Source organism: Athene cunicularia, assembly GCF_003259725.1.
Source record: "Athene cunicularia isolate RWA chromosome 2 unlocalized genomic scaffold, athCun1 chr2_part1, whole genome shotgun sequence".
In the NCBI taxonomy this organism is placed as follows: domain Eukaryota; kingdom Metazoa; phylum Chordata; class Aves; order Strigiformes; family Strigidae; genus Athene; species Athene cunicularia.
The window spans coordinates 124,634,667-124,659,212 of NW_020799095.1; the positions used below are offsets into that span (position 1 = coordinate 124,634,667).

The following is a 24,546-nucleotide window of genomic DNA, read 5'->3' on the forward strand; positions in this document are numbered from 1 at the left end:
GGCTCATTTAGCATAGGCCAAGTGAATAAAAGGGGAACAAAGCATTGCTCCACCATCCTCTTCTAATCTGAGATTTATGTGAAGCAATGGACAATAACAGGGAAGTGGTTTATGCCCTGAAGTTATCATATTATATAACATTCTGTTTAGGAAAACTGTAGGAAAAATATACAGTGTATTTGCGTGGGGATTTTTTCCTCAGTTTGTTTCAATTTGAGCCACTAGTATTGTGACAGTGAAATGTGTCCATAAATTGACTCAATAGTATAATTTTCTGATTTAGAAATTTTTCAGGATTAAGACAGAACTCATGGCAGAAAACACAAATATGAGGTTTGTCTCACAAGGCTGGACATTCTGATCTGTTGACAATGAAAACCTTAGGAAGTTCAGGACGTCTGTTAGATCCAAATTAATTGAAGTGAAAGATGAAAAAATCTATATGGTAGGCATGGAAAAGAAAATCCCACGGAGAGTTCAATGTACCATCAACATGACTGTAGGAAATATAAATTAAGAAATATAGTAATGATTTTTTGAATTTCAGAGTTTCTGAACTTTCTGAATTTCTGGGTTTTTTCAAACCATAGGTTTTCTAATATTCATTAATTTTCCAACCTCCCTGAAGGGAGTATACACCTATCTTGCATTGACTAAAGCAGTGGTGGGGTCAGAAAAGGGCGGCAAGCATCACAGAATTACAGAATCATCTAGGTAGGAAAAGACCTTGAAGATCATTCAGTTTAACCATTAACTTAACACTGACAGTTCCCAACTACACCAGATCCCTCAGCGCTATGTCGAGCCAACTCTTAAACACTTCCAGGGATGGGGACTCCACCACCACCCTGGGCAGCCCATTCCAACGCCTAACAGCCCGTTCTGTAAAGAAATGCTTCCTAATATCTAGTCTAAGCCTTCCCTGGTGCAACTTAAGGCCATTACCTCTTGAGACTCACCCCCAGCTCTCTGCAACCTCCTTTCAGGGAGCTGTAGAGGGCGATGAGGTCTCCCCTCAGCCTCCTCTTCTCCAGACTAAACACCCCCAGTTCCCTCAGCCGCTCCCCGTACGACCTGTGCTCCAGACCCTGCACCAGCTCCGTTGCCCTTCTCTGGACACGCTCGAGTCATTCAATGTCCTTTTTGGAGTGAGGGGCCCAAAACTGAACACAGGAATCGAGGGGTGGCCTCACCAGTGCAGAGTACAGGGGTCAGATCCCTTCCCTGTCCCTGCTGGCCACGCTATTGCTGACACAAGCCAGGATGCCATTGGCCTTCTTGGCCCCCTGGGCACACTGCTGGCTCCTGTTCAGCCGGCTGTCAATCACCCCCCCCAGGTCCCTCTCTGGCAGCTCTCCAGCCACTCCTCCCCAAGCCTGTAGCGCTGCTGGGGGTTGTTGTGGCCCAAGGGCAGCCCCCGGCATTTGGCCTGATTGAAACTCCTCCAGTTGGCCTCAGCCCATGGCTCCAGCCTGTCCAGGTCTCTCTGCAGAGCCTCCCTGCCCTCGAGCAGATCAACACTCCCACCCAACTGGGTGTCATCTGCAAACTGACTGAGGGTGCACTCGATCCCCTTGTATGGTTAGTGCTGTAAAATAAAATCTGTATGAAGACAGATTGACAAGATCAGGAATGCATCATTTAGAAAGGTTGGTGAAAGTAAAGTCATTGTTATATACACATTAATGATCATTGGGTTAAAGAACTGCTTTAGAACTGAGCATTTCTGTTTATCATTTCTCATATTACAAGCATAAGGAAAACTGGCAGGGCACTTCAAAAGTGATAAAAGAAAGCATTTTTTAAAAGAAAGCATATTACTGAAATATGTAGAACTTGCTTCAACAAAATACCAAGCCCTAATGATTTCCATAATTTCAGAAATAAAAGTAAGAATAGTAATATTAAACAACAGTCCTTTTATATATTTCAAAAAAGGAAGCATAGTTTTGCATTTCACTACATTATCTAAACATGAACTATTGGAAGCTAGACAAAAATTACCTGCAGAGGAATAATTGCCTAATGATCTTTTTCATGATAGCTTACAGTTCTTCTGAAACATTTTTTTCCAGTAATGTCAAACAGGAGATTGTGACCAACCTGTAGATCATCCAATATGATAAACGATGAGTGACAGCAAACAATATTTCTGTTAGAAGTCCCAAAAATGTTTTAGTGCTTATCTACATACACATTTTTTTAGTCATGCTCACAATGGCTAGAAACTTCTTATTCAGTAAGAATATTCAAGGGCATGGAGTTCAAGTTCAGGATCTCTGTGACACATTTTGTAAGCAGCTAGGGAAAAGGAAGGAGCTGGTTATATTTCTGTAGGATTACAGTGCAGAGAACAGTATGGATTCTGGGATTTAAACATTAGGTGTTTACTTGTCAGAAAACAGGCTAGAAGACTTAAATTTGATTCTGCTTCCTGGTCATCAGGCCGTTAAACACTGGGGCGAGTGAACTGCTGTTTCCTGTATATTTCCAAATGTGTATCTATCTGCCCAGCTGGGTGACAGTAGTCAGAACTGTGAAAATTAACCATGCAGTTATAAATTTCCATAATTACTAGTTGCATCATTTGAAAGAAACTTGGAAATAGTTAGTGAGAATGTTGCTTATCCCTCTGCTTCTGTTTCTGAACTTGAAATCTTCATTTTCTGAGCTTTCTTCTCCTGAGTTGTTGTAGTCAGAGCCTATGCATTTTATATTTTAAATATATCTGAAGCTTTGATTACCTTTTCTACTGCCTTTATTTTCTTGTACATAGGTTAGTTAGCTGCTGTTGATAACTCTGCTTTTAGGATTGGGTATTCTCTCTGGGAACATTAGTTCATTTCAGTTGTAGAGTATCTTACTGATGGTAGTGGTAATTCTCTGACTACCTACTTGCTACAGTGGCTTCGGTTTGAACAAAACATTTTTTAGTAAGCATACTTGGGTATTTTGGTGATTCTACATCAATTCATTCTTAAATAAAGAGAACATATGCTGGGACCTCTTTTCTATGCATTCAGAAGGACATACAGATCCCTTGCTATAAAGACTTGCTATTTTACAAACTCCAGGATATATCTTTATGGTGATGGTTGGCTTTAGAAAAGTTAATTTCTTTTTCTGTCTTTAAGGATAGCAGATAGACAACTAGAATTTAAGCCATGCGTGTAATAAAGGAGCTGAAATGTCACCACAACAAAATGTACTGCTGTTAGTTGTGTGCAATGAAATGATGTGGACCTGTGGAAAACAGGGTATGGATTTTCCATACTGCAAATAAGAGTCCCATAACACATCTCGCATTTAAATTACACAAAAAATCTGAGCTGTGAACTGCTCTGTGACTGAAATCTGAATATGGCACTTAATGTGCATAGATCCTTGAAATCTAATTTGACTGTGATATAAAGTGATTATGGTTTCAGAGGGTAATTTTCTCAAAGATTACATGAAAATTTAGTTGACAAGGCTTCCACAACATGAAATCACAGAAGGTTTTGTGGAGTCCAGATGACTTAATCTTTTCTAGGTTGTTTGATTACCACGGCCGTGTACCCCCACCACCCCGTGCAGTGATTCCACTGAAGCGTCCTCGTGTGGCTGTGACAACAACTCGCAGAGGCAAAGGGGTTTTCTCCATGAAAGGAGCATCACGATCCACCTCCAGTGGGGCTTCTTCCTCAGGATCCAAATGTGAGTTGCTCATATCAGTTGGATATTATCGAAAAAATTGTCCTAGTAATTTCTGCAAGCAGACCTAACTTCCACTATATAGCTCTGTTACAGTCATTTCCTACCCTCAGTCTTCAGCTTGAAAAACTGGTTTGATTACCAAAGCTGCCATGCCTTTCCTGAAATTCAAAGAGCACATTGATGTAACTTTTGAAGGAAATCCCTTCAATAACATTTGACCTACTCCCTTGGCCTCAGAAGAAGCCTGTTTAAAATCTCTTATCATCCTGACTGCTTGTGCACCATGAGGTCTTGTGAACAGCTGGTAACAAAGCAAATTTAATAATCTTGTTATAGACAGAGGCACACTGATTTCTGTTGAGACTTGAGGATTTTATGTGAGCAGGTGCGGGGTGGGGCAGGGGATCATGGGGAGGCTGGGTTGTGTGTGCTTTTTTTGCCAGATTCCTTTGAGGGTAGAAAGAGGCAAAATGTCTTTGTCTGTTCTAAAGGAAGTCCAAAATAGGACTGGCAACTTGGGGTTATTCAACCCTTCTTTAGTGATTTGGCCTTAGAAGAGCTGATGAACAATAGGCATTCCCTTCTTCATGCTCACCAAACTCCCCACCCCATAGTATGTCCTGGGAACTTCATCTTCCTCTTCGTGCATCTTTCAGCACCAACCTGTCTTCCCCTGCCCCTTATGTGGAGTGATACTGTCCTTGGAAGCGCCACTGGAAGAGGAAGAGAAAGATCAGGTAGGGATCAGATATTAGAAAGAATGAAGGGACTTCACTAAGACGCTTGCAGTACCAGACTGGCCAACAAAGCATCGTGCTCTCTTACACAGAACCATGAAATAAGTGAATCCACCAACAGTACATCTTACAGCAAGAGGGGTAATTATGGCATCAATATGAGCCAGTTATAAAGTCTGGTTAAATATCATATCCATACCTCACACTGTAGCATCTAACAAAGAAGAGGGATCTCTGGTCAGCCCACTGAGATCCATTCTTGATCCTATTATTGTATGAGCTAATGGTATCAGAGACCTTGAAAGAAAACATGTAATAAACAGACACGTGGCTGAAAGAATGGATATGTAGTAAACGGAGCTAAAGTCATACACTAAGGAACAAGTTGCTAAAGTCATTCCTTAGAAAGGATGACATCCTAAGAATGAGAAGCTCTGTTGCCTGTACAGTTGAATCACACACAAGTCTCCAGTGAATGAATTGGCTAGATGCCCCTTACCAATAATGAGAGCTTTGATACCTAGCACACAGGAAGACATCTAAATTTAGGTATCATATTATGGAGCTCACTCACACCCTAAGAGGATGTCTGGGAGTAGCAACACTTCCTTTGATCTCTAGAGGATGAATACAAGTCTGGACATTTTCGTACAAATATTGAGCTAATCCATTCATCCATAGGTACATTTTGTCTTTCCTCAATACTTTAAGTAATTAATTATGACCCTGTATATTAATTTAAAATAAAACATACAGCTGAAGATCTTCCCTTTAGTAAACTTAGAATTTAAATTATTTTGCTAGTCTTTTCCAGCCCTTGGTTTTTCACTCAGTGAATCAAGACTTCAGTAAGTATTTACGCTTACAGATTCGTTCATTAGATCTCCTTTGTTCATCCTCTACTGTTGTGTTCTCCATATGAAAAGTTAGTAGTAATAGTGCATTCAATACACTAACTGTTCTAAAGTGTGGCCTAATAACAATGGGCTTTTTGGACTCACTTTTCCTTGAAAAGACAAATTATTTTCAGATTTTTTTTTTTAAATATATATTTCTCATTGTTCAGAAGAATAACTCCAAAACTCTTTTAGAGAGCCAAGTGCTTTAGTATATTCTGAGAGATGTCAAGAAAATCTCTCACCCAGGAACGTGGATTTTCATTGTAGTGAATGGCACAGAGCATATTACATTAACATACCGATATCTGTTCCTCAGAATAATCATCAAATTTTCTTTATTATTTATTCTGCATTTCAGCACTGTGTCAGGACTTAAGTAAAGCATAATATAGATTGTAGGATTCAACTTTAGTCCAAGCACCCATAGCCACTTGCTTTAAGACCTCCAAAACACTGTCTGCATAACATGGCAAATGTTGCCAAACCTGTAAATTATTTAATGGAAGTGCAATCAGGAGTGTAGAGATCCTAACAGACAATGTTTGTTATGCCCCAGTGAAAGTGTCCTTCAATGTATTCAGGTGTGATGTGAATTCTACAAATGGCAGTCTTAGAGCTCCAGATGACAAGATCATCTTCGGATCCAGCTCTAACACTGAAGGGAGAGCTGCAAGATGCATCCCTAAAAACATGGGCCGACATTTTGACTCCTGTTGGACTTCCACCCTCAGTTCTTTACAATTGCAATAGGAACATAACTGCAGAGACTATTTATCATGCTAGAATAAATTGCAGAAAATATTCTTTCTGCATGCAGCACACCTTTAAAAATCAGACACAGTATACAGACTTTCATGCTTGATTTCCCCATAGAATTACTTCCCTTTTTGTCAAGTCCAATGAACCCACCATAAAGGTAGAAACATGATTTTGTTGACTTGGACAGGAATGTAATCAGCTTTTTGCAAGACGTTTATCAGAGAAATAAGTGAGCCATTCCCTTAGGGGCTTCAAGTTGGAAAGTAGAGAATGTGTGTTTTGTGGCTTCTTTTGCCATTTTCTTGGAAAAGTGGTTATACTGAATTGTGGGATGAAAAAATTTAATATTTTGTTGCCCCCTTATTCTACACTGCTAATCTGAACCCATTGAACTAATGTACTGATGATTGTAATCATATTGTTAGTTAAATAAAGGATGTCTTCAATAAGCAGAAACATAGTTTGTGAGAAGGAAGCTATTTTGAGTTTTACTGGAATTCAGCACCGTAAACCAGCTTAATCGCAGGTTCAGAATTAACTATGTCAAAATGGTATTGCCTATGCTTGAAAGATTTCACCCCCCAATAGCAAAACTCTCATGAGATCACGTTCCCTAATAGACTTTTCAGATTTAAGTAGAAATCTTATAGGCTTAACTGTTCTTACAGCTGTTCTCCACACTCAGACTGGATCCTGAAAATGAACCCATACATCTAGTATTAAAGATCAGAATCAGTGAAATAACCAGGATTAGAGGGACTCACTTCTGAAAACTAGCAGTTCAAAGACAGAAATTTGTTGTGCCACACAGCAAAGATGTTATAAAAACATACTACCAAAAATGTCTTGCTTATTGTTGAGTACATCTGCAAAAATAATGTCTGCCAGCAGTAAATTCTTATTCTACCAAGAAGTGGTAAAGTGTATTCTAAGTTTGCTTCCAAAACAAAACAAAACAAGTGAGAAGGATTTAATTTCTTTCTTGAATCTATAATTTTTCAAGGATCACTTGGCAATATTTTGTCTTCTTTTTAACTCCAAAGACTAGGAAAAAATAAATCAACCTTTCCACATTATCAGAAGTAACTCACATAATGAAATATGTTGGTGTGGAAACTGCACATAGTAGTTCTTCATGTTAATGGTATGAAGCAGCAGCTGCAAATTTCTATTCAGAACTGGGAAAAACTCTTTTTTTGACATTATGGAAACTGAAGCTCTTGGAGTATGCACTTTCATTTTACACATATGAAAACAAGAGGAAAACACTAATCAAAATTTTAATACCCTATGTGCTTGACATTAAGGAGTAGACAAGATGTTACAATATGTACTGAATTATTGTCTCAAGCAAACAAGCAAAATTCTTCCGTCACACTACAGGCTTTCCATTCTTATGGTCATCTTCATGGCCCTTCTCCCCACGTACCTACTAGAACTCAGTGATTCAACCTGTAGACATTATTCCAGATGAGTTCTCATCAGATCCTTGTACAGTGGCATTGTACTTCCCTATCTTTAGTAATACATTATTTGACACATCCTAGCACTGTATTTTTTTTCTCATGGCTGCATTATAGTGATAGCCTATAGTCAACCTGAGATTACGACTACACCCAAGGACCATTCTGTCACTGTCTTTTTTCGCTCATGATCTTCAACTTTAAGAGTAGAAATTCTGCTGCTAGTCAATCAAGTGTAGGAATTTTTTTCAGTGCAATTACATCTTTTTTCTCATGTAGCTTTCCTTAAAATCACCTGAATCCTCCTTCCATTCTAGTTCACTCTGAACAGATGATACCTCCCAATTTAATCTCATCAGCAAATTTCAAATTTATTTACTTTTATCCATCAAATTTGTTGAAGATATTTAGCCATTTTGATGCCAGTTCTTGAGGAATTTCATTAGTAATTTCTTTCCCTTTCAATACATACATTTCTGTTACCTGCTGGCCTTTGCTTATTTGCTAATAGGAGAAAAAAAAAAAAAAAAAAAAAAAAAAAAAACACAAAAAAACCCCAGTAAGTTACTTTATTTTCCTATTCCATTACTCAAAAGCAGATGAATAGATATTTTGGACACATGCAGCTCTGGCTTCATGTTTATGAACTGCTTTATTTAAAAAAAAAAAAATCCATGAAGCTTTAAAGGAGAATTTATATATTCAAAGCAGGGTACCTGAAGTACAGTATTTACAGTTTTTACATTTTGTCTTTGTCATAACACTGTGCTTATAAATCCTGAAGCTCTTCCCAAGCTCTATAGCACAGAATCACAAAATCACAGAATGGTTGCAGTTGGAAGGGACCTCTGGAGATCATCTGGTCCAAATGCCCTGCTCAAGCAGGGCCACCTACAGCAAGTTTCCCAGGATTGTGTCCATACAGCTTTTCAATATATCCAAGGATGGAGACTTCACAGCCTCTCTGGGCCACCTGTGCAAGTGTTTGACCACCCTCACAGTAAAAAGACTACTAAGAAGAGTCTGCCAATGTCTTCTTCTTTCTCTTTTGTACTGGTGAGCCCAGAACTGGACACGGTACTCCAGATATGGCCTCACAAGTGCTACATAGAGTAATGCACTGGTTTTGGCTGGGGTAGAGTTAATTTTCTTCACAGTAGCTAGTATGGGGCTATGTTTTGGATTTGTGCTGGAAGCAGTGTTGGTAGTACAGGGATGCTTTTGTTATTGCCAAGCAGTGCTTGCACAGAAACAAGGCCTTTTCTGCTCCTCATACAGCCCTGCCAGTGAGCAGACTGGGGGTGCACAAGAAGCTGGGAGGGGACACAGCTGGGACAGCTGACCCCAACAGACCAAAGGGATGTTCCACACCATGTAACATCATGCTCAGCAATGAACTAGGGGGAAGGTTGACTGGGGGGCCACTGCTCAGGAATTTGCTGGCCATCAGTTGGTTTGTGGTGAGCAATTGTTTTCATTTGCATCACTTGTCTTTCTTGGTTTTATTTATCTGTCTTTGTTATTTTCATTGTTATTATTATTTCTCAATTATTAATGGTTTTTATCTCAACCTACAAGTTTTTTCACTTCTACCCTTACAATTCTCTTTCCCCATCCTGCTGGTGTGGTGAGGAGTGAGTGAACGCTTAGTTGCCAGCTGGGGTTAAACCAAAACAAGGGAAAGGAACATCTTCCTCGACCTGGTGGCAACACTCTTCCTAATGCAGTTCAGGATGTTGATGGCCTTCTTTGTCACAGCGTGTATTGCTGGCTCATAGTCAGCTTGTTGTCCATCAGGGCCCTTTATAATTTTTCTTCAGTAGTTGTTGCTTACCACAGAAATACCTAGTACAATATAACTGACAGTGGAATTTCTACAGGAGGATGATTTTGAAGATTTTTACCATTCTCTGCAAATTAAGACAATAAGCAACTCAAATAATTACACCATCACAACGTTGGGAACTGTATAAATTCAGAACTTGTGAAGAGTTGTTGCATTTTCCCTTTTCTCGGTCCTTTTTAGTGTTATCTTGAAGTGGTTAACTGAAGGACGGAATCACCTCATTAAATGTGAAGTTGTAGATTCAGTGGCCAAAGCTTGAGGAAATGGTTTTGGGATAAGGAAATTCTGCAAAGTAGCAATAAATCTCCTCAGTGATTTATAGCATCTGTGTTTGTTATTGAATCCTCACTGTTGTGTCTGTGTTTCCTCTGGTGTGGTCTTCCCAAACTGTTTTTTCCCTGAGACACCACAGGGAAGCCCCAGTGAAGCAGAAGGTTTGACAGGGTTGAACAGTAACCCTACATGTGCTCCTGTTTCCTTATCAAACTCAGAAGAGCAAATGTTTTCTACTTTACTTTTTAGACTGGAAACAAATACCATTAGGTATCTGTGGCATCACTTCTGACTTTTGATCTTGTAGCCTTGGCAAGCCTGCTGTTTGTCCGTCAAGGGAGCACCTCTAACACAACAACTTGGACACATGGGGTGTGTTGCCAGCTGGCTTCATAGTGGGTTGCTGAAAACACTTAACATTCCCCATTGGACAGTTTCACACCATTTCACTTGGAACCTGTGCCACCTAGTTACTACTCTGCATGGACCGGCCACTGCCCCTGGGGAAGCAGTATCCTTCTACATAGACAGTTGTCAGGATCTTGCTCTATATACATACAGAATTATCCCCTCAAATACTGTATAGTATATAAGGGTCTAGCACAAAGGTTACTTTTAAGCTCTGTTCTCTAAATTCTACCATTCATTCAATATAAGATCAGAGGTTTCAGACTATGATAGTGCAAGATATGCAATTTCTCAGTATGAGCACATGATTAAACAAGTTAATTACTGCATATAGCAACCTACTGCCTTTATCTGACTTGTTACAATTATACTTCACGTGACCCAAACTCTAAGGTAAAAAGCTCTGGTATCAACCTCAGTGAATATGCTTTATGTTTGAAATAAGGCTGATTTTGAAGCAAACACATACTTATTTACTGCCACTGAAGCAAGTAGTAGCTTGCCTGCACACTTCATCAGCAGATTTTGACTGTCTGATAAAAAATATCCATGAGGCACCATGATGAGACACATGCCCAAGAGTCAGTGAATGAGACTGATGTGGCAAGATGAGGTCAGGAGACCCTTTGGACAGAAAGGGAACATTTCCTTCTCCATGGCAGAACATCTTTTTTGCTGGGTTCACTAAGGGCCTTCCCATTGCTCTGGATACACACACCAAAGTCAATGCACATCCTCCTCCAGTAATGGTAAGAATGAATGAGTAATACTGCTCAGTGTTCTTCCATTGCAAGTCCCTCACAGTTTAAGGTGATGGTCCATTTCTTCCTACAAGAGTTGTAAGAGTGATACCTGTGTTACCTACTCTTGAACTTTACAAGTGGCTTTATTCTAACATGACGTTCCCATTCTCTCCTCTTGGTCTTTTCAACATGATATCCTAGCACTGATAGGGCAAGTGGATTTGTCTGGATTATTTTCTGAGCATGAAAACATGTCCTGTTAATTCCATAATAATGAGGTCATTCGTGAGTGCATCCAAAGCAGTTACTCCTTCTTATGATGGACAATGGGAGTACAATAATGAACATAAATGCAAAGTAATGCAATGCAACAGAGATTTGGAAACTTTAGCTCTTAATTTATATTTGTTGCTTCCATGTCCCTGGATGTGATCATAAAGAGAAATATTTTTGTTTGTTATCCATAGCTGGAAAAACTATAAGAAATTACCAGGCCTGAAAGCTTTTGAAGTAATACTACTTAACACCTATTGCAATGAAGTTGTTGACTGGAACATAATATTCCATTCCTGGATGCCCTAGCATTTATGTTACCATTCACTCTTGTTGAAAAATACCTACTGCTACTGTGAGGGATCTTTTTATTATTGTTGCAATTATTACAAAATAGTCCAGCAAAATAGCATTGCAAGACTGTGAACTGTCTGTCATATTTGAATCATTTTTCCACTATAGGCTGTTTTGCAGTAAAACTTACTTGGATTTACTAAGAATGCCCTTGAGATATTTTGCCTGAAATGCGTATTACAGACCAATACACCTCATATAACCTCTTGCCATTAAGGCTTAGAATCCCGTGATTTCTTAGGATTCAGAATTTTTAACTAATAATGTTCATTTTAAATGTTAAATCTCTACTGACAGAAATGAGAGAGTCAACTTTGTACAACAGAGGGAAGTAAAAAAGAATAAGTTTTGTTCATTGGGGGGCTGCAAAAATAGTTTATTTCATGTTTTGCATCTTTACTCTCTTTCCACAGTGAAATCAGATGAGTTGCAAACAATCAAGAAGGAATTAACCCAAATCAAAACAAAAATTGACTCCTTGCTAGGGAGACTGGAAAAGATTGAAAAGCAGCAAAAAGCTGAAGCAGGTAGGTGAAAGCAATCTGTAGTCAAATTAATAAAATTAGAACATAGATATCAGTCAAATAGGCAGACCAGAGAGAATGGAAGCCTTCCAGAAATTTTGCTACATAATGGAGACCTGAAGCCAAGTAAATTAACTCTCAGGTAGAATTATATGGAGGATAAATTAATATTCTTCACAGAGCATGCAACATCATTTCAATAATTGTTTTCTATGCTGTAGGAGGAGAAAAAAAAAAAAGTAAAATATTCTTACTAGATATTCTGAAAACAAAGCATCACTACAAAACGGACTGTACAGAATTAAGTTAGAGGCTGCAGACCTTAGGGATGCTTGTGCTACGTACATTAAGAATTATTAGATGATCTATATCGGGAATTATTTATTACCTGGGCAATAGGCAATAGTCAGAAGTTGCAGCAAAGGAAATTCTTGTTTGATAAAAAGAAAAGAGATTTAACTAAAGAGTTGCCCAGAGAGACTGTAGTAGCTCCATCCTTGGAGGTGTTCAAAACTCATTAGGCCAAGGCCCCATGGACCTGGACCAAACTTTGAAGAGTGATTGGATTTGGAGAGTCCAGAGATCCCTTCCAGCCTAAGCTATTGTATGAAACTGTGGCATCTCTGTAAAACCAGCCACACCTCTAGTTCAGCTTTTCTCTGGTTTGAAATATTTTGTTTAGAGGCAAACACTGGGAATAACAAAATCCAACCTTACTTTTTAATTTAATCAAGATCTTTATTTCTATCATTGCAGTGATCATTTTGTTAGCTTAATTATCTCACCTGGCAGCACCTTAAAGCCGTGCTGAGCAATTATAAAGGGTATATAAGGTTGTCTTTTCACCATGATATATAGAGAAAATAAGGTCAGTTCTTACCATGGCCTGTGGTATTTCCTTGGCTATTTCCTTATAAATCACATGATATATCTCTGTACAAGACCTGCATACTAGCGAGCTGATTTCGATGAGAGCCAATGGGGAAATGGAAGCCTTATCTCATGAAAAATCTCAGTGATGCTTTTTTTCCCCACTTCTGTTCTCTGATGAAAACTTTTTATGTATTTTGTGTGAAACATGTGAAAGAAATTCTGGTTCAGAATCTGCAGCTGCCTGGACGTCTGGGCATTTGGATTTGTTCCCCTTGCCTAATTCAAATCAGTTATGTGAAGCTAAAAAGACCCAACAGAACACATAAAGAGAGTTCCATCAAGGCTCTCTAAAATCTTGGTGGGAATTAGCAGCTGAGGTTCATGAACCTGACACAAGAGAAATAGGTATTTAGATCTGGATCCCTCCTGTTCCCAAGTACCCATCCTATTTCCTGATTTACTGTGGAGGTATCTCTCTGAATCCAGAAGTTTCCTGCTGGCATTCAAAAATAGCTGTAATGAATGTCTTCCTAGAGCAGAACTGTACAGAATAATACTTTATGGATAACAAGTTAAAGAAAAAAAAAACCAAAACAAAACAACAAAAAAAACCCATACAACCAAAACCAGGTCCTTAAAAAACCCTGCCTTTTATTTACAATCACATTCTAAATTGACAGAAGAGGACCAATCACTCAGCTGTTATATTTTTCCACACAAAATAAGTTTAGCGGGTGGGGTTTTTTTCAAGGCTAAGGTAAACCATTAGTACAGAGCATGATTATCTCTTTCAGCAGAACCATACACAATATGTATTCATTATTTTCTATTTTATACTTTATGCAAGTTAGATAAAAGTTGGTATAATCAGTGAAGATGTAATTGCAAGGCACTCCATTGAATCACTTGTGTACTGAAATGCTCTGAGATGGCACAGCCCTACTTTGGGGAGCTTTTATATAAAATCCATTACTATGCAAAACAACTTGCATGTCATTGTACTTTGATATCCAATTTTCACTTTTGCTAAAGGACTGTAGTAAACTCATTTAAATAGAAATCAACTCAAAGAGGAAAACGTTGATTTGTATTGAATCATACTGTTATGCCTTTTGAAGACAAACAATGAATAATATCCTCAGAGATTAAAATTTGGTTTCAAATTGTTCCTGTTTTAAAACATCAGGTGCAGAACCCATCCTCCATATTCCTTGCCTTTCATCAGAGGGTGTGAGGATAAAAAACACTCAGAGATACCAGTAAACTTGGATCCCCATTTAAGTCTCTTGAACTGATGACATGTTATGCATCCTAGGTGATTAGTCTGCAGATGACGGCTTCCTCAGCTAAAAGATCTGTGTAAGATAAAGCTACATCAGTAGCTGAACTCTCTCATCTATGATGTCAGATGTGAGATGATTTTGTTCCTTCTCTATGGTTCGGCAGTATTATTTCTTACTCCCTCTGCCAGAAGTTGTGGCCTCACTAAGACTGGGATCAGAGAGGGGAACTATGTCTCATTTACACAAAACAAAAATCAAGCTATCATCTTGCCCTTTTGATTTTTTAAGTTTGAATCCCTCTCATGAAAAATATGTCTCAGCAAGTATGCTGATGACACCAAGCTCTGTGGTGCAGTCGACACTCTGGAGGGAAGGGTTGGGCCATCCAGAGGAACCCTGACAAGTTTGAGAAGTGAGCCCATGCAAACCTCATGAAATTCAACAGGCCAAGGCCTGTTCAACAGGCCAAGGTTCAACAGGCCAATTCAACATGTCCTGCACATGGGTCAGGGCAATCCCAAGCACAAATACGGGCTGGGTGAGTAGTGGATTGAGAGTAGCCCTGAGGAGAAGGACTTGGGGGTGTTGGTGGATGAAAATCTGAATATGAGCTGGCAGTGTGGTCTCACAGCACAGAAAGCCAATCATAACCTGGGCTGCATCAAAAGAAGCATGGCCAGCAAGTTGAGAAAGGTGATTCTCCCCCTCTCCTCCACTTTTGTGACACCTCACTTGGAGTACTGCATTCAGCTCTGGGGACCCCAACATAAGTAAAACATGGACCTGTTGGAGCGAGTCCAGAGGGCTCGAAGATGATCAGAGGACTGGAGCACCTCCGTTATGAGGACAGGCTGAGAAAGTTGGGGTTGTTCAGCCTGGAGAAGAGAAGGCTCTGAGGAGACTTTCTAGAGCCCTTCCAGTACTTAAAGGGGGCCTAAAAGAAAGTCTGAGAGGGACTTTTTACAATGATATGTAATAATAAGACAAAGGATAATGGCTTTAAACTGAAAGAGGGTAGGTTTAGATTAGATGTAAGGAAGAAATTCTTTACTGTGAGGGTGGTGAGACACTGGAAAGGTTTTCCAGAGAAGCTGTGGCTGCCCCCTCCCTGGCAGTGTTCCAGGCCAGGCTGGACAGGGCTGTGAGCAACCTGGGCTAGTGGAAGGTGTCCCTGACCATGGCAGGGGGGTGGGAACTAAGTGATCTTTAAGATCCTTTCCAACACAAACCTTTCTATGATTCTGTGATCAAAACTCCTTATGTGCATAGCAATAAGACTCTGATCCCTTCTACCACTCCTCTGGACAGTCTGTCTCTGTCATTCCTCCCTTAATTCACTGGATTTCTGCTGGCTGGATGAAATTCCTCAACATATCCAGGAATCTCCCAATATGTAATCACAATGCAGATATCTGTACTAAGCCAACCAGAACAGATCCTCTGGCCCTCCCTGGAAATGGTCTTCATTTTCACCACTTGCAGAAATTATAGGAAGCCTATATTTCGGTAATTGGAGAGGGGCAATTCTCCAATTATCTCAGCACGTTATACCAACAGGGGCAAACTGTAACTTTACTGCAAAAATTTATGTTCAGTTGTCTAGAAGGACTTGTTGTTTATCTGTATGGTTATTGAGATATATTCACAGCAAATTTATGCAAAACCTTGTTCACTTGTTGACAATTAACAGCCTTCCACTTCTTAGAACATAGTGATTTACGTACTTCTCATTGGCTGCAGATAAATATATCGTGACTATGCCAGTAGGATTCCCAAGGCAAAGCAAAGTCCAGAAAATCAAAAAAGTTGGATCTGCTGGTAAATCAAACCTTCATCCACTGCATGGGATAGACGAGCATGTTGGTACTATGGTTAATTTATGCATTAATTTTTTAAAACTAGGATTTTGATCATATTTGCCTGCTAGATATTAACACACTGATTTTGCAAATCTGGCACAACTGGAGAGGGGAAGCTTAGTTTTCTTCCTCAGAGCACTTTTCTTTGCCACCAATAAGGAAGGTTACTGAATCTCTATAGAGTATGTTTTCCTTACAGAAGCTCAAAAGAAACAAATGGAAGATAATGCCGATTTGATTCAAGAGGAATGCGTATCAGAGAATGCAGATAACTCTACAGAAGAGCCAATTGAAGGAGGGCCAGATGCAGATGGGGATGGAGAAGATATGACTGATGGGATAGAGGAGGATTTTGATGAAGATGGCAGCAATGAGCTGGTAAGGAATAATCATGCTGTATCTGTCTATGCAGTTGCTACAAGTAAGCACAAAGAAACAATCTGGGTTAACAAAACAAGCTCACAGCAGCATTGTGATGGTCTGTAACTAGTGCCTAGTCCTACATTCTTCATAAACTGTAGTATAAGTTAAGCATAAGCCCTCTGAGGATAAACAAGAAAATATATTTTATTACACTTGGTGGTTATTAAAGTAAATTAAATGTACTTTAAATCGGTTTCTATTTATTATATTACTGAAATGTAGATGGGAAAGGAAAATATGGTGTGCTTTTTTTTTTTTTTTTAACTGGAGTATTTCAAAATTAAATAAGATTCTAGAATGGAGAACTTTCTCATTATGTAGAACTTTCTCATTAGTAAATATGCGCTCGCCCATAATCTTCAATCCCTGTCTTCTATGTGTATCTTCTGCAGGCTGTGTTGGCAGCTACAGACTTTTTTGGTGGAAGGATTTTTCCTTAAGAAATGTTTGGTTAAGTGACATTCGGGTTTTCAGTCTGAGCCTGCACCTTTCATGAAATGTCCATCATGTTCTTAAACTTCTAAGTTCTTCTCATGAATCAACAACAATTATTCTGAAAGTCAGATTTATACTTTTTTTATTAATTCCTAATAAGAATGGGTCAGTCACATTGTTTTAGACTCTAATACTCTCCCTCTCTTCCAGGCTTTCATATTCTGCTTTGAACAGAAATCACTTCTGTTGCTCAGTGTCACTGTCCCTGCTTGTTTTAACACACATGTAATCATCTGTACACTGTCAAAATCATTCAGTATAGCCAGCAGAGATCAGTCAGCAATGGGCACAGCTGAACCAACACCCAGTCTGGGGTAACAGGGCATGTGAATAACCAATATTTTGTACTGCTTACTGCAAACACAATTTAAACCTACTGCTAATCTAAGGGTTTGTGTCTCTTTAGCCAGCACAAGGTCCTCTTGAATTTATAAATCCTGAACAACATTATGCCCAGGAGAAGCTACTACAACCTGAATCCCTTCATCTTTTAACATGTGATATAGATGTCACTTCTTCCCAAAGGAACATGTTCTCCTGTACATATATTAGGGATGTCTGTAAATTGCCACTCTGAATTTGTAGGAAGTTGAAATCTTGTAATGAATAAATCGTTGTAAATATCCCATGATGGGTAGTACCTGGTCAGCTGAAGTGATATTAGCAATAGGGCTGATCAGAGTTTAACAAGACTGGTGGGTTTTGCACTAATTACGTGTCAGACTCCCTACTACAGACAACTAAGTGGGGAAGTTAACATACAGAATATTAGCCTCTGATTGTGCAGTGTTGTCATTTCACCCTTAGATATGACATATTTAGCATATATCTGCACTATATAATGAAGCATGATGTGGAATAAATTTTTAATCTAGCAAAGGCCTAAGCAGGAATATTTCTAAAAAGCTAGCAGCACGGGAAGACTCCATTAGCAGTGAAAGTCTGGAATTTGCACACTACTGCTTCCATGGTAAAAGACCTTTCCAAGATTTATGTTACAGAACTAGTTGAAGTGCGGTGTGTTGCAGACACAGCTCCAAAGAGAGCTCAGAGGTCTGAGACACACATCTAAGGCATGGGGATGTACCAGCTCCAGTTTCTCTGCAGGCCATTACTGAGCCCCTTGAGTGCCAGGAGGACGTGCCTCACTGCACATGGAGAGTGGTGTCCTCTGCCTTGCACCCTAGCACTCATGAATTATATCCCCACAACCCCAACATGGTGGTAGCAAGGAAAGGCCAAGGAAGAGCGCTTAAGTGCATTGTCTCAGCCAGGGACAGTGAAGCCAGTCAGCCTCCTGCCTTCCACCTTCCCAAACACTGGGATCCTCTATTTCAGAAGCTGCCAGCATTGTAGACTTTAAAGCTCAAGAACCAAGATTGTCACTGATGTAAAATCCTTATGCTTTTCATCCTTCCTTGCCATTTTCCTCAAGCTTTGGAAGCGGCCACTTCACTTTAGTTTTCCTCCCTGCTACAATGAGGTAATAACACTTTCTTTTGCAAAGCCTAGGGAGATCAGTGAATGAAAAACTGCAACGGATGGGATAAAGGATTGTTCTGCAAAGGATTACTTAAAAAAAATCTCAGGCGGTGGGTGTTTCTGACAGAAAGGCAATTATAAATTGAACTGTGCATCTTTCCTCTACAGTTTTTACCCAAACACAGCAGCATTGGTCAGTACTGTTACGATACGAAGCTGGTAGTTTATGATGTACATTGTAATTTGGTTTTCACTTATAATGACACATATTTATTTAGATATAATGACCAATTCCTATAAATTTTATTTTCCACTCCAATCACTGATAGCTGTGTAACTGGAAAGTCAATAAGAATACTATTAAACATATTCTGAATACCCTACTAGGTGTACTTGGCATTTCAGTCTGCTTCTACCCATTCTGTGCCCTGCTATCTGGCATTATCCTTGTTTTGTGAAAAGTATATTGGTAAGATTTTTATAAAACAAGAAGTCCTAACAGATGTTCTCCTGTTTTATGAAGATGAAGTTATTTAGGAAAAAGAGCTGACTACACCAAATATGTCATTTTGGAATGGAGTCAGTTACGATTCATTTGAGGGGGAAAAAAAAAAAATATGTTTTTTAAGCATGAAGAGAGTTAAATGTGAAAGAATTTAGGACAAACTTTCCATGTGTAAAAACATAACCTTAGATTCAGAATAAGAAATACCTTTCCAAAGGGTATTTTTTAATGAAATCTACAATCTTTTCCAAATAAAAAACTAAAGGGATTTAGGATGATGATGCAAAAAAAAAAAATAGTTTCTTTCATCACTAAGAGCAGCAAAGCAAATAGAACATTTGAGATGGGCATAGTTAATGTTCTGAAGTCAGTTCAACACCAAAAATTGGTTGTGAGTCCACTAGTCTGAAAAATATTAGAGGGAGAGAGGAACATGACTTAAATTTAGATCTTAACCTTTTATACAGTGCTTTGTCATTAACTGTAAATCTCCTGCCAAGCCATTTGCCATAAATCTGCTGCAGGACTCTCTTTGCTGAACACAATACTTTTTCTCTTTTTTGTTTCCCCTGTGACCAGCCCTGACTGTCAACAAAGGGAAGTGTTCAAGAAAGGCAGATCGGCTGTCAGAGTCCAGATGCTGACAGAATGGAGCCTCTGAGTCTGTGTATGTGGGTCTGCATCTTTGGACAAGAGGACTCAAAAATATATTTATTTCTCCATTTCTAATTCTAACTTGCAAAGGAAGGGACTATGCAGGATGCATTCTGTGTGTTTAGGTGGTAGGATCCATTCTTTAAATCCACACACTATTTGAAGGAACAGGCTACGGCAGATTAACAGAGTGACGGCAGCTGTCCTCATGCCTGCTTTCAGCCTAGACCAACTGTAAAGACATGTGAAGTAGTTTAGCCTGCAGTCTGAGTTAAGTCAGGCATGGATTTAAGGAGGCTTTAGCCTCCTCATTTATTTGCCTGGCTGCATACACAAAAACACATCACATTCAACAGCTGCACACCTTCTTCATTCCTGCATTGTCATTTTCTATAGACTATAGACATGCCCACAAACCGTCATTATGGCTCAGCTGAAGTGTGAAAAACTTTTATGCCACAGTAACTTGATTGCCCATCTGAACTCTAATTTAATACATGCTGCATATTTGATTGTTAAGCATCACCTCTTGGGAAAGTTTCTTTTGTACCAAGTGTTTGCTCGCAAATGTCTCAGTGTCTCCAGTGCTTTAGACACTCTGTCTTGAGGATCTTTTTAGAATAATCCCCAAAGACTTTTGCTGCACTGACATACTGAAGAGTTCTTTAAATGGTGATTTAAGATATATGATCCAGCTATGTATGAACACATCAAATAATTGACTTCAACTTGCTCAGTGAAGTGTGTCATATGCTTCTTACCCACCTGCACTGACACATTGGCCTTCCGCTTCCCCTTGTACAAGGGCATGCGATAATATATTGTAGCTATATATATATATGACAATCACTAACTTGGAATGTATATCTCCTGAACTTACTCTACAACTCATGTCACTTAACTGACCATCACAGGTAGCTGGAGTGGATGAAAACTTCAGGTCTGTTTCTTTTCCTCCTTTTAGATAAAATACAAGTAATTGGTTATCCCAGATTTTACTGGACCCATGAGTCAGGTTTTCTATCCACTCCTCGCATTGAACAGTTGCTAGCTGCAGTGAATTAAAAATCTTCGTGTTTCTTCCGAGTGTGAACATATCCACTCTTAATGCTTTTAATCGAAACTGTCCCTCAAAATAGCTGTGAAGAAAGAAACACACCTATCCCATCTTGCCTTACAGAAAGCAAGCTCCTATGAAGATCTTCATGTTTACTAAATTCACCTCACACACAAGTCACAAACAGGCCCAAAATCATCAGAACTCAAATCATCAGTGATATCAAGCAGTTTTCAGGTGCCTGCCATGGCTTTAAATTGTACAGAGTGGGAAGGAAAGCCAATAACCTCCTCTTATTCATGCGGCTGCACAGCAGAGAGCAGAAAAGTCACCTTTGCAGCACAATCCAACACACGTTTTGATAATTGAGAAGCAGCTTTGCCTCAGAACCTCTAAAACAAGCCCCTTCTTACTAGAAGTAGCATTAGCAGTGTGTGGCATGGCTGAGAGCGTGCAAGGAAAGCATTTCTGAATTTGCGTGTGCGGTGGTTTCCTTACTGTCTTGATTTAGCAGCTGTGCATCCCAGTGCAGGCCCAGAGCATTCCATTTAACTTCTCTAAACTTGTTTCAAATGGTACTAATAGATCATCGACGAAGCACTGGCTCAAAATGAACTATAACTTATCATTGCAATCCCCTTGTAAATAACAAAGGTGACATCCGATTAATTAGCTGAAAGCCTGAAGTATTGTAGACTTGGGAAAAAAAATCACATTCAGCTAATGCTTAATAAAATGCCAACAAACTAATTAATTGGAATAAGTTATACGCAAGCACTCATATCTATATTACATTGCCTGAGAAGAATAGCCTCTATCAAACTGTCAGCATTTCATAATAAATAACTATAATAATAATAGCACATCAATGGTTCAGTGGTTAAGCATTCAGCAGAGCAAACAGTGTTTTCTGGTAGAGCATGTGATCCCAATGATTTCAAATACAATAGATTTATGGTGTCATAACTCAAATCAGACTCTGTTTAGTGCTTGGCTGGAATTTGAAGGATATATTCATAGTTGCAGCATTGTGATTTTATGCTGGTATAGGCTACGCTGAAAATAATGAAGCCACACAAGCATTAGATGGGAGTTCCACAATAATGAGTCACCTTTAATGAGACGTCTTGAGAGACATTTTTATTAAATTATATCAGAAACAAAAGGTACAGAGACTATGCAAGGTTCAGTTCTGGTTACAATATAGATTTACAGCAGTTATTTCAACAATTATAGTTCCCTTTCTATTAAGTATATATCAGTCACATTTACCTCTTAAGATTATTTCCCTTATATTCATGTCCTTTTCTCCACCTCTGCACTGCATGTTTTCAGTCCAGAAACTGCTACAGACCACAATAATCCTGTGCTGCACTGTTTTATTATGCAGAAGTAAAAGCATTATGATATAATAATAGCTATATTTCTTGTAGGAATTGATGCAAATATAATTTAAATCAATGGAATCAACTAGTATTTTGGTTAAAGTTCTTCAAAAACATTTCCCTCACCTATAAGTTAAAGGAAAATTAATTTAATAGAAAGTCTGTATGAAACACTGAAGCCTTTTTTTACTTTCATTATTTTGCATGAGAATTCAACAATGAAAATACTCAGCAGAGACTAGAATAAGATCTACAGGAAATGAACAAAAATTTGTCTGATGAATTTCAAGTGGTTTCAGCCCAATTTTGCATATATCAAATAGCAAGATTGATCAAATATGTGACTGTGTGAAAGGATTGATAAAAATTTATTATCGTACTCAAACTGGATTTTTCATTGGCCTTTTAAATACTTCTTTTATTCTGTCAATAGCAGCAGGGCAGACCAGACTGATTCTTCAATTATGAGCAGAATTAGGCTGATTAGGCATGTCAAAAAGATCAATAGCTACTGTGACAATTTGCAGCTTGCTGAGTGCACTTATACAGGGTACCGATTATTTTAAAAAAAAAGGACAAAACTAATTAATGGTAATGGCTGAAGCAATGTTGTGCCAGAAATCATATTTGGATTACTTTAAATATTCTTGAGACCAAGCAAAATTTAGTCTTTTCGATGCATTGAACATTTTGGGCTTCATTGAAATCTTGATTTCAGTATCAGGGGAAACATGAAGACAATTCCTAAGACAAATGAATAGGTAAAAGATTGTGTTCACTTGATAAATACCAGTGCAAGATGTTTGTACTTGAGCAAGCTAAGAAAGTCACTAGGGGCAGCATACCCGACAGATACTAATGTGTTGTACCTTCCAAAGCTGCAGTAAATCAAATAACCTGTGACTGAAAAAATGGTGAAAGCAATAAAAGCATGTCATGAAATCAAAAATTGTAAGAAACTTCCTGACATGCCCTTTTGTTATATTTAATATATGCAATAGCACAGCAGGCGTGTTGTTCACATGCTGTTATATGAGTCATTGGAAAGGCCTTGCTCCTAGCTCCTCCTCCCCTTTTTTCCTGACAGTTGATTTCTCAGAGGAAGACTTCCTAAGTGTGTTCACGGTTTTAACCAGGTCACTCCTGACTGACTACATAATATTTTTCTAATTATTATTTACATCCTATCCGCTACATATCACACAGGAATCTGCAGATAATGCAAACACTGTTATCACGCACTTTGTGTCTCCCTTTCTACTAGACTTCCCTGCCTGTAATTACTTATTTGTAAAATGAATGAACAAAATAATTTCCTTGCCTTTCCCATCTATTCCTCTGAATCTTCTCTATATTATTTAGTTCTCAGTTTAAAACAAGCCAAAACCTCAAATCATAAAACTTTTAAGACATTTATAATGTAAATATTATCATTAATAATCTTACAGATTTGATGCAAAAGAGCTTGAAAATAATGGGGTTTTCTTCTGTTTATCTCTTTTTTAAACAAAGGATGGGGAATCAGGAAGTTTGGATCCCATTCTCAGCTTTTCCACTCAACCATTATGGTGAACAATGTGCCTCAGCAAATCAGATGTGCATGTAGACTCAGACTCTCTTTCTGAGATCAGGCCAACAGGTGCCTTTGGCCCTACAGCCCACACGTGGAAAAGGAGCATTCCCCAAATATACGGTTTAAACTTATAAAAATTATATGTTTTCCAGTCAAGAAAAGTGCAAATTTTAATTTTGACCATTGAATATCATTGAATATACTCTTCAATGAATCTGTTTCACTTTTTCCTTGCACTCTGCCATCAGTCTTGACCTGCCTGAAGTTTCAGTCATCGTTTAGCTTCCTACACTTTCTGCTAAGAATTATTAGCATGGCCTCTCTTTTCGCAGTCTATCTGTATGCAAGGCAAATCTAGACAGGTCCCTTTAAGACCCAACAGGGTGCACATTAATAAAATTTGCCAGCAACTTCCAGAAAATGCCCAGGCACATACAGCAAGAGCAGAAAGTGCATCGTCTTCTCCTACACCCAGTCAATCCCACTGAGCACAGAAAAAAATGCCTATGTTCGGCGGTTTAAATGGGGTACATCTTTTCAGAAAAACTAGATAAATATTAAATGCAGATGGTTTTGTTAGTTTGCTTTATTCCCTGAGAACCACTGTAAGAGCTGGTCACAAAATTATGGCATTTCATCTACCCTAGACAACCCAAAACAATGGCTGGTCATAGCCCAGTGCTGCATGAGGCTGGTCCTAATTACACTTAACTTAGCAAACACCTGTCAATACAGAGTACTGGTTTACATGTGGGATTTACGGACTCATGAAAGTTTGGAAATATATCTATTTAGAAACACAAGCATGGGCGGCATCTTGGCACTATATGTGACATATGAAAGAATTTCTGATTACCACTTAATACTTTTTAATGTTTTTCAAAAATTGTCTAAGTCTTCTGCATCAAGCTCATGCACTGCCTTCCTGTGGACCTGTGATTTGAAAGGGTAGCTTCTGTACTTTCTCTCTTTGGGGGGCGGG

The 24,546-nt window shown here is 38.8% G+C and overlaps 1 protein-coding gene across 8 annotated transcripts in view; it reads left to right on the plus strand.

Annotated features, from left to right (window-relative positions):
* The window catches only part of RALYL (RALY RNA binding protein like), a 396,410-nt gene that overhangs the window by 358,406 nt on the left and 13,458 nt on the right, over window positions 1–24,546 (plus strand). For 4 of the 8 annotated variants that reach the window (XM_026842123.1, XM_026842124.1, XM_026842129.1 and 1 more), the window contains 5 exons: window positions 3,533–3,696; window positions 4,353–4,433; window positions 11,865–11,978; window positions 15,872–15,949; window positions 16,190–16,368. In XM_026842123.1, the coding sequence (XP_026697924.1) occupies window positions 3,533–3,696; window positions 4,353–4,433; window positions 11,865–11,978; window positions 15,872–15,949; window positions 16,190–16,368 (616 nt within the window). The remainder of the gene's footprint in view (window positions 1–3,532; window positions 3,697–4,352; window positions 4,434–11,864; window positions 11,979–15,871; window positions 15,950–16,189; window positions 16,369–24,546) is intronic. The other 4 variants (XM_026842125.1, XM_026842130.1, XM_026842126.1 and 1 more) reach the window with 3 other exon arrangements.